We start from the raw sequence: 11394 nt of genomic DNA on the forward strand, positions 1-11394 counted from the left end.
CTGGTTATGCACAGGGAGACAGCTCAGGGGGCAGGAGAGTATGGAGGGATGGACACTGGGAATTGGAACTATGGGGAGGAAGTGGGAGGGAAGCTGTTGCATTGTGTAAACTGTGGTCAATGACATGAGACAAAGTATATGTGAACTGCTGTATGGAAAGTGAATTTGCTCTGTATATCTTCACCCAAAAAAAAAAAAAGAAAGAAAAAAAGAAAGAAGAAAAAAAAAAAAAAAAAAAAAAAGGAATCATCCAGCAGTATGTAGTCTTTTTGGGGAGTCAGGCTTCTTTCATTATAATTGAATTTCATTCATGTTGTTCCTGTATTAAGAATCAAGTCCTTTTTCTTGCTGAATGGTATTCATTGTATGGATATACCACAATTTGTTTTTCCATTCACCAATTTATGAAAATTCAGGTTGTATCCACTTTGGGGATACTACAAATAAAGGACCTATGAATATTTATATATAAGTCTTTGTTTGCACAGATGCTTTAATTTATCCTGGGCAAGTATCTAGGAGTGGAATGACTGGACCACATGGTAAGAATATGTTTTAACTTTGAAAAAATTGCCAAACTGTTTTCCAAAGGGATTTTACCATTTCACATTCTCACCAGAAATGTGCCAATGTCAAGTTGCTCCACACCCTCACTGATGTTTGGCATGACCAGTCTTTAAATTTTAGCCATTTAACTTTGTTGTTGTTGTTGTTATGTGCCGTCGAGTCGGCCCCGACTCATAGCGACCCCTCCTTGGGTTTCCGAGGCAGTATCACTACGGACGTAGGATTGCCCAACCTTCCTTCCGAGGAGTGGCTGGTGGGTTTGAACCACCAGCCATTTGGTTAGCAGGCAAGTGTCTCAGCCACTATGCTCTAGATGTGTAATAGTATCTCACTGTGGTTTTAGTGTTCATCTTCTGCTGGTACAAACAGTTAATGCACTTGGCTGCTAACCAAAAGGCTGGAGGTTCAAGTCCTCAGAAGAAAAGCCTGGTGATGTACTTTCAAAATATCATCCATTAAACTATGGTGCACAGTGCTACCCTGGCACATATGGGGTCACTATGAGTGGGAACAGACTCAATGGCAACTGGTTGTTTTTTTTTTTTAATGATGGAACTACAACTTTTAGCAACTTGAAGAAAATTGAACCTATACAAGAGACCTGAAGGCATAGATAGGGATCCAGGGGAAACCAGGAAAGTATGGAGTCAGAGAAGTCAACAAGAGAAATGACTCAAGAACCATTCATCAGTAGGGTCAAATGATGCTAAGATGCTGATCAAAAATGGTCTATTGGATTTAGTGACATGGAGGTCACTGGCAACTTTATCAAGAGAATTTCCAGCAGCACTTAGTTCCAGCTTCCAGCCTCTTTCCACATTTTCAACATGTGGAAATGCACCACCCTCAGGCCCTCAAGGGTCTGCCTCAGCTTCACGGGGCCCTTTTTATAAGCTCCGGAGGTAAAGCACCAACTGGTACCTCTTTGTAGCAATTTCAAGTTTCTCAGGAGTATCACAGGTCTGGTTCCTTGGGAAGCCAAATATGAGATGGAGATTAGTGTGCAGAAGGTTTATTAGAGAGTAGTCTCCCAATCACCACTTCTGGAAGAGAAGGGAAAGAAATAAGATTGGACAAGGAAGAAGCTGGGCTCTGACACAGCCAGTCAAGGCTCTGCCACTCCCACAAGGAGCCGTAAGGCTGGGATAGCCCTGCAGCATCATCCCCATTTGGGGCAAAGGAGCACCAGGACTTTATGCCTACATGGATGCAACCTGCCCCAGGAGGAGGTGTGCTCTTGGGCAAGCTGACTCTTCCCAGATAAGGGCAATTCCTAGAGAAGAGTGACAGTGAAGCCAGCAGTACTCTAGCAGCTTACTCCCTTCGGTGTTAAAGGAAGAGCTTTGTGGCACATCACAGCAGCCACTACAGTGGATTTCTCCCCCAAAACATCTAGGTTCTAACAATCCCAACCTCTTCCCTTAGTTCTCCCACCTAGGAGTGGAAGTCACTTCTGACAGTTACTATCTCTAAATTACTTTGTCCATTCTCTAACTCCTGTTTAAGCAATTCCTTATACTGAACCCTCTAGTGCTGCCCTGCCTTCCTGACTGGACACTGGATGATAAACTTCTCAACCCAGATGACTCTAACACTAAGGGAGGTAAGTTCGGGTGAAAAGTCCACACTTTGACTAATTCTGTACCCTACTGATCACACATAATCTGAAGAGGTCCATTTAGGAAATATCAGGTGATTAGCTTGGCTTTCAGTTCACATATACTTCCAGAGGCATCTGAAAACTCAACATCTTGGTATAGAAATCAGGAATGAAATAATCTGTGAACAAGTGTTCTGTGCTCTCTCTGTGGAAGCCCTGCAGGTGGGAATATGAGCCCCTTGTAGGGCCACCTAATGCAGTTAATGCATTTCTGACCCATTAGTGCACTAGATGGCTGCCCTGTAATCTGAAAGCCTTAATACGGTTACAATCTGAGTGTCTAACATCACGTAGAAGTCACTGGGGATCAGGGATAACTGGGTTGAAAAGCAGCCATAATAATAAGTGGATATTGAAGAAAGATTCCATGATTTCCTCTTTCCATTTTTTCAGACAGCCACCACATCCAGTTCTCAGAAAGGCCAAAATGCTAGAGACCAAAACCAACTGTTTCTTATTATCCAGTTCAGTTCATTCTAAGTGAATAGATCTTGATCAATCAAGCTTCCATCATGGTAGTTACATGCAGTCATGTTGGTTTCAGGAGATGTGTCTGCACTTTAGTTCCCCAGCTCTTATCATCAGCATGGTAAGAAGTAATCAGAATACAGACCCACTTCAGTCATTCAGAGCACATTTTATTAACACAGAAAGATCACAATTCACCTTTTTAATCTCACAAAGGGAATTTAGAGCCTGGTAAGCACCACTCATGTAGTGCACTGTGAACCTGATAACAAGGAAGAAGCAAAATATCATTATCACCAAAAATTCCTCACTGATGACAATCCTCCCCCCCAAAAAAAGTATTTAAGGCTTCAAATATATATACAAATCTAAAAATATGTTACACATTTCTCAACATTAAGATTCAGTTTAATGTTTTAAATATTGGTTAAAATATACTGAGTGCCCCTCTTAGTACCAATTCTCTGATTATCTCAAGAAGCCCCTTTCTTTGATTCTTGCTCCACCTTCTGTGCTTTTTGATGTCCTTGAGCAGACCAGGAAGCTGGACAGATGCCCGAGGTGGTGACTACAATGGCTCCTCTGCAGCCCTCTTGTGCTGGGTCCGGAAGTGGCCCTCACTGCTAACGGACACCTCCTTCTGCAGGTTTGCTGTGTTGGTCTTTCCAACAGCTTCAATCCAGGGGTGCTGTAGAACCTGGTGGGCCGTGTAACGCTTTTTGGGGTCTACCACCAGCAAGTGGCTCACCAGATCTTTGGCAGCTGTTGGAGGAAGAGAAGGAGGGGGAAATGAGATGAATGCAGGTTGTTCCTCATTTTTCTTACACAGACATGAAATGAGAACACAAACATCCATGTGAACAGCCATGAGTTGACTAAAAGGCTCTTCTGTATTCCAGAGCAGGACTGTCCAAAAGAATTTTCTGCACTGATGGAAACATTTTATATCTATCCTACAGTTATAAAACTATGCAGTCATTAAGCATTTGTAATACCCAACTGAGAAATTGAATTTTTAGTTTTATTTACTTTTAAATATAACATAACAGGTTTCTTCATGGAAACCCATGTGCTTCAGAGTAAAACTGTGCTCCGTAGTGTTTTCAGTGGCTGTGACCTTTCAGAAGCAAATCACCAGATAGATTTTACTTCCAAGGTGCCCCTTGGTAGGTTCGAATCACCAACCTTTCGGTTAATAGTTGAGCAGTTAACTATTTGCACCACCCAAATTAATTCCTTTTAATTAATTTACATTTCAATGTAAAGAGCCATGGTTCCCATATTGGACTATGCAGCTGCAAGGGATGTTTGTTCATTTCTCTAGAGTCATGGGCAGGCTCATCCTTAACATCAATGTCACCCAGAGCAAAAGAACAAATAGAGACTCACCCACCATATGTCTATATATTATAAAGTTTTAAATCAAACTAACAAGTTGTGAAATAAAATATATTCAGTCTTCCTAAGCTGATAAATATGACTTCATATTGACAAAATTGAAAAATATGTATAAAGACACCAAGTTAATAAACAGCACAAATTTAAAATTAACTTCACTTTCTGCCCAAGACCATGGCTGGTTGTGAAGAGATGTGGTGACAACTGGTGGGCCAGGTGGAAGCTGGGAAGGGAAAAGGATTTCTCCTTGGCTTGCTGGCTCCCCCAGGCTGACTCTCTCAGCCTCCTCTTCCAATAACTTGAGAAATTCACAGGAAAAACACCCACATTTGCTTTACCTTTATTGGAGAAGCCTCTTGCATGCCTGCTCAAGATCAACTGCTCAGCTACCAATCTCCCTCCCCTATGTCCACTGTCCAGCCACCTCTTGGGCACAGAGGTCACAAGGGTTCTTCTACTCCTGAGTTCAAACTGGGTAAATTCTGCTCACCAAGTGCTCCTGGCTCCTGGCTCCACCAGCATGTCTCCTTTCAGGTCCTTGAAGGACTCAAGATGGAAGGCCAGACTCACATGTACATCTGTGGACAATTTGGACACCCCAGCCAGCACATCCAAATTCTCTCCACAACCTCCCCCCAAAGAGCCACTCCTTAGCCAGCCTTTGGCACAGGAAGACTTGGCTGAGAAAAGAGATCTCACAGACATTGGAAGTAGGCTTGCACCATTTGGGCAGGGAATTCTGGGATCCTGGATAAATGGTTTAGAATGGGGGACCTTGACTCTGGGCCACATCCCCTTGGCCCCATCATCTCTTCACTCTAGGGGGAGGGGTATAGTCAGAGCAGAGCAATCTATAAGGCATGGAGCCCAGGGCAGGGGCCACCCATGCCCAGATCTAAAGACACTGCTGCTCAGAACTTTTTAACATGACTTTTAGGTCTTTATTTCCCAAACTTACTTCCTTGATGAGCATAGGACCCTCACTCCACTCGCACCCAGCCACTCTTCTGCATACTTTATTTAATGGAGGAAAAAAAAAATAAGCTTTTCCCTCCCCTCATCTCTAACCCCAAGTGAGAAGATAGAGGCTGGAGATGGGGGCAGCTTATATAGCATGCTTGGGGAAAATTGTCAAAAAAAAAAAAAAAAAACTGGCTAACTAGTTGTCATCAAGTTGATTCCAACTCATAGCATCTCTATGTGTGTCACAGTCTAACGGCTCCACAGGGTTTTCAAGGCTGTTACCTTTCAAAAGAAGTTCACCAGGCCTTTCTTCTGAGGTGTCTCTGGGTGGGTTCAAATTCCAAACCCTTCAGTTAATAATCAAGTGCTTAACCATTTGAGCCACACAAGGATTTCAAAGACTCAAAATCCCCAGTTAACTAGTTCTCAATGTTATATGGGTAGTGAGGAGTGCTGACAAATCAGTGGGAACAAAGGAAAGAGTCCATTTAGAAAAGGGCCAAAAAGGAGGAAGACCATACCCACCAGGCCTCTACTCCACCAAGAAGTCATTGAGACTTTCAAGCTTTATCTTCCAGAGCCCTGTGCTCCAAGTATGCCTGCTTGGCCCCTGATTATTCATTTGTAAAATAAGTATCTTCCATCTGTTCAATTCACAAACTCTTTTATAAAGGAGATAGCTTTTATCTTTCCAAATGAGGGGTATATGTTGCTGGTATTTTTCCCTTCTGAAGTTCTTTAACTGCATTAAGGAAAAGCATTTGGTGACTTCAATCGGTGGTGAGACTTTTCATTAAATCTCAAACCAAGTCATGTTCTCAGACTGCTACATAAATATACATGCAGCTCTTGGAATCAAATAGACAGCAATGGGTTATTGAGGAAATATAGGATGAGGTACAAAAGGCTGACAGCCTCTCTACCTGCCAGGTACTATGGTGGGCACACTATTTGCCTGCCTTATTTCATATCTGACCTGAAAATGTCAGTTTTGCCCTCAGAACTCAGGAGAGGCCCTTCCCCCTCCTGCTTGTATGGAAGCTCCAAATCTTACCTTCTGAGATATTGTCCCAATAAGGGGTGAGGAACTCAAAGTGTCCCAGCTGTATGATGTTAAAGAGCTCATCCTGGTCCTTCTCTGGGCTGCGGAATGGGGGGAAGCCACAAAGTAGGATGTAGAGGATCACGCCTGCAGCCCACATGTCCACTTCCAGCCCGTAACCTGCATGACAGAGGCAGAGACAACAAAGTGCAGCTGAGAGCAGCCTGGATAAAACATGATGAGATAAACCATGCAGAGTCTTAGCTCTAGGAACCAAATAAGAGAACCTCAGCTCTCCATAAGCAAAAGCCATTTCCCAACACATGGGTTGGCTTTACTGCCCAATCACACCTCTTTGCTGCCACCTGCTACAAACATGGCGTCTATATTGACGTTACGCAAAATTTGGTCCACAGACCACTGCCACTTTGTGATCTGTTTATTACTGGTCTATGATAAAACAAGCACAGCAATTGCAAGTAAGTGTTCAGAAGCTCTTAGAGCAATGTGATATGGCTGTAACATCCAAATGCATGATCAATGAACTCATCACATTGAAGCCTAAAGATGAGTTCAGATAATATTGAACAGCTGTGGTAAGTTCCATGAGGTATGAACTGTGTACTAGTCATGTCCAGTAAGATCACATACTTGTCCATGCTGTAATGAAATTTTAAAAACATGACCCTCACTAGAGATAGTTTGAGAAGCTCTGGTCTACATCAGCAATCTCTACTTCCTATCCATTAATTGCTTTCTCTCTCACTTTAAAAATATCATTTACCAGCTTTGCAAAATAATTACAAAGAGACTGATTTTTACTAGCTGTATCCCCCTACACACACACACACACACACATACACACATCTACATTTATACTTTCCTTAACAAAACTGGGATCACACAGCACATATTTTTATATTCTATCTTATTCACTTACTACTATATCATGGCATTTTCTATATAAAAATAATTTCCAAAAACATGATCCTAACAACTGCTATTATTCCCTTTCAATAGGGAATCCCCTGTGTTGTAATTTACATTGATTCTAATTTTTTGCAGCTGTTAGTAATTCTGTGATGACATCCTCATGTATTAAAATATTTGTGCAAATCTCTGATTGTATTCTTAAAATAACTTGGTGGGAATGAAAAGGCACATAACATACAGCAAAAGGTTTTTGATATATAATATCCAATCAAATTCCAGCAAAGTTATAACAGCAGCATATGAATTTTCATACATTTTCTAAAGCTTTTCATGTTTAGGAAGGAAGAGCACTTGGCAGTTTAATTTGGAAGTTTGAGGTTCATTAGTAAGCCCAGAGTTTGTCAAGACATAAATCAGCAAGAAAATATTAAGGGAATAAGTTGCTGAAGACCTTTCTGGACAATTTTCATGGCCTTTTCTCAGTTCTCAACTGCCTTTTCCTCTTGCAAGGGTTTATTTTGCCTCATATACATGAGCATCTTTGGAAGAATCTGCTGGGCCTTACCATCCAGGTAAGGGGAGGGAGAGAGCCCCCACCCAAAGCAGAAAGCAGGGCTAACAACAGCTGGATCCAGGTAAGGGGTGGGAGAGAGCCCTCATGCAAGGCAGGAAGCAGGAAGCCAAGGCTGAGGACAGCTAGATCCAGGTGAGGGCAGGGCAAAGAGGTTTGGAACAGCTAAGGGAGATGAACTTGTCTGCCAGTTTGTCATACTGTGGTGGCTTGTGTGTTGCTGTGAGGCTGGATGCTGTGCTACCAGTGTTCCAAATGCCAGCCGGGTTTCACATGGTGGACAGGTTGCAGTGGAGCTTCCAGACTGAGACAGACTCAGAAGGAAGAGGCCATCCACTTCTCAAACAAATGTCCAGGGAAAATCTTATGAATAGCAGAGAAACACTATCTGATACATTATTGGACAACTTTATGAATAGCCATGAAACATTATCCAATACACTGCTGGAAGATGAGCCCCTTAGGTTGGAAGTCACTCAAAATATGACTGGGAAAGAGCTGCCTCATCAGAGTAGAACCGACCATAATCATATGGATAAAGTAAAGCTTTCAGGACCTCCATTTACTGATATGGCACCACTCAAACTGAGGAGAAACAGCTGCAAACATCCATTAATAAACAGAACATGGAATGTATGGAGTATGAGTTTAGGAAAATTGGAAGTTGTCAAAAATTAAATAGAAGATTGATATCCTAGGCATTAGTGAGCTAAAGTGGACCAGTTTGGGACATTATAAATCAGACAAGTGTATGATATACTATGCTGGGAATGACAAATTGAAGAGGAATGGCATGCCATTCATTATCACAAAGAATGTTTCAAGAGCTGTCCTGAAGTACAATGCCATCAGTGATAGGATAATACCCATACCCCTATAAGGAAGGCCAGTTAATACTACTATTATTCAAATTTATGCACACCAAAGCCAAAGATGAGGAAGTTGAAGATTTTTACCAACTTCTGCAGTCTGAAATTGACCAAATATGCAATCAAGATGTGCTGATTCTCACTGGTGATTGGAACACAAAAATTGGAAACAAAGAAGAATCACTGGTAGACAGAAAATTTGGCCTTGGTGATAGAAATAACTCTGGAGATCTCATGATAGAATTTTTCAAGACCAATGACTTCTTCATTGCAAATACCTTTTTTTCAACAACACAGATGGTGGCTATACACATGTATTCCTAGGGAGTACACAAGAATCAGATTGACTACATCTGTGGCAAAAGGTGATAGAAAAGCTCAATATCTTCAGCCAAAACAAGGCCAAGAGCTGATTGTGAAACAGACCATCAACTGCTCATAGGCAAGTTCAAGTTGAAGTTGAAGACAATTAAACCAAGTCCATGAGAGCCAAAATATGAGCTTGAATATCTCCGTCTTAAATTTAGAGACCATCTAAAGACTAGATTTGATGCATTGAACAATGACTGATAACCAGAGGAATTGTGGGATGACATCAAGAACATCATGTATGAAGAAAGCAAAAGATCATTAAAAAGACAGGAAAGAAAGAAAAGACCAAAATGGATGTCAGAAGAGATTTTGAAACTTGACTTTGAAAGGTGAGTAGCTAAAGCAAATGGAAGAAATGACAAGGTAAAAGAGGTGAACAGATGATTTCACAGAGCAGCTCAAGAAGATAAAAGCCAATTATTATAATGAAATGTGCAAAAACCTGGAGTTAGAAAACCAAAAGGGAAGAACATGCTCTGCATTTCTCAAGCTGAAAGAACTGAAGAAAAAATTTAAGCCTCGACTTGCACTATTGAAAGATTCTATGGGAAAAGTATTGAAGATGCAGGAAATATCAAAAGAAGATGGAAGGAATACACAGAGTCACTGTACCAAAAAAGAATTGGTTGATGTTCATCCATTTCAGGAGGTGGCATATGATCAAGAACCAATGGTACAGAAAGAAGAAATCAAAGCTGCACTGAAGGAATTGGCAAAGAACATGGCTCCAGAAATTGATGGAAGACCCACTGATCTGTTTCAACAAATGGATGCCCCACTGGAGGCACTCACTTGGCTATGCCAGGAGATTTGGAAGACAGCTACCTGGCCAACTGACTAGAAGAGATCCATATTTGTACCCAATCCAAAGAAAGGTGATCCCACAGAATGTGGAAATTATCAAACAACATCATCAACATCGCACACAACTAAAATCTTACTGAAGATAATTCAAAGACGGTTGCAGCAGTATATTGACAGAGCTTCCAGAAATGCAAGCTGGATTCAGAAGAGGACTTGGAAAAGGGATATCATTGCTGATGTCAGATGGATCTTGGCTCAAAGCAAAGAATACCAGAAAGATGTCTACTTGTGTTTTATTGACTATGCAAAAGTATTTGATTGTGTGGATCATAACAAATTACAGATAACAATGAGAAGAATAGGAATTCCAGAACACTTCATTGTACTCATGAGGAACCTGTACATAGACCAGGAGGCTATTGTTCAAACAGAACAAGGGGGCACTGCATGGTTTAAAATCAAGAAGGGAGTGTGTCAGGGTTGTATCCTTTCACCATACTTATTCAATCTGTATGCTGAGCAAATAATCCAAGAAGCTGCACTATGTGAAGAAGAACATGGATTGGAGGAAGAATCATTAACAACCTGCAATATGCTGACAACACAAGTTTGCTTGCTGAAAGTTAGGATGACTTGAAGCACTTACTGATGAAGATTGAAGAATACGGTCTGCAGTATGGATTATACCTCAATATAAAGAAAACAAAAATCCTCACAACTGGACCTATAAGCAGCATCACGATAAATGGAGAAAAGACTGAAGTTGTTGAAGACTTCATATTACTTGGTTCTACAATCAATGCCAATGGAAGCAGTAGTCAAGATATCAGATGATGTATATAGCACTGAGCAAATCTGCTGCAAAAGATCTCTTTCAAGTGCTGAAGAGCAAAGATGTCTCCTTGAGGACTAAGGTGCGCCTGACACAAGCCATGGTATTTTCAATCACCTCATATGCATGTGAGAGCTGGACAATGAATAAGGAAGACTGAACAAGAGTTGATGCTTTTGAGTTGTGGTGCTGGCAAAGAATGCTGAAAGTACCATGGTCTCCTAAATGAACTAACAAATCTGTCCTGGAGGAAGTGCAGCCGGACTGCTCCCTGGAAGCAACAATGGCCAGACTTTATCTCACCTACTTTGGTCATATTGTAAGAAGGAACCATTCCCTGGAGAATGATATCATGTTTGGTAAAATGGAGGGTCAACGAAAGAGGCGAAGGCCCTCAACAAGGTGGATCGACACGGTGGCTACAACAATGGGCTCAGGTATAGGAAGGATCAGGCACAGGACTGTTCAGTGTTTTGTTCTGCTGTGCATGGGGTCACTATGAGTCAGAGATGACTCGACAGCACCTAACAACAACCTTATCTTCTTGAAGCTCACCCCTTTGCCCCTGTGACATTGCATCTTCCTGACCCTCTTCTTGCCTCCAGGCTAATCCATCCTCTGCTGACCTTCCTTCCCTCTCTTATCTCCTAACTCCTGGTCTCCCTCAAGAGTCCATCCTTGGCTGTCCTGCTGGCATCACTAAGGAGTTCATCATCTCACAACTTCAGCCATTACCTTTGAGATCCCTTGAGGTATCTCAAAACCACACATTCAGCCCAGCCTGTTACCTCCCTGCCATCCAGACAACTCCATGTGTCCACCCTGCTGTCTCCACAGATTAAGTGTTTTCAAAATGTACTCCTCTCAGCGACTGGGACCTTAAAAGTTAGGAAGCTGCCATCTAGATGCAACAAC

At 41.8% G+C, this 11394-nt stretch overlaps 1 protein-coding gene across 1 annotated transcript in view; it reads right to left on the bottom strand.

Moving 5' to 3' along the window:
- Positions 1-3263: 3263 nt before the first annotated feature.
- DCLK3 (doublecortin like kinase 3) overlaps positions 3264-11394 on the bottom strand; it is a 41157-nt gene continuing 33026 nt past the window's right edge. Inside the window, exons 4-5 of the mRNA XM_007945748.2 lie at positions 6111-6278; positions 3264-3457 (exon numbers count right to left, since the gene is read on the bottom strand). Coding sequence (XP_007943939.2) covers positions 3264-3457; positions 6111-6278 — 362 coding nt within the window. The remainder of the gene's footprint in view (positions 3458-6110; positions 6279-11394) is intronic.

Source organism: Orycteropus afer, unplaced genomic scaffold (genome assembly GCF_000298275.1).
Source record: "Orycteropus afer afer isolate SDZICR_OR568_19922 unplaced genomic scaffold, OryAfe1.0 scaffold00142, whole genome shotgun sequence".
Classification (NCBI taxonomy): Eukaryota; Metazoa; Chordata; class Mammalia; order Tubulidentata; family Orycteropodidae; genus Orycteropus; species Orycteropus afer.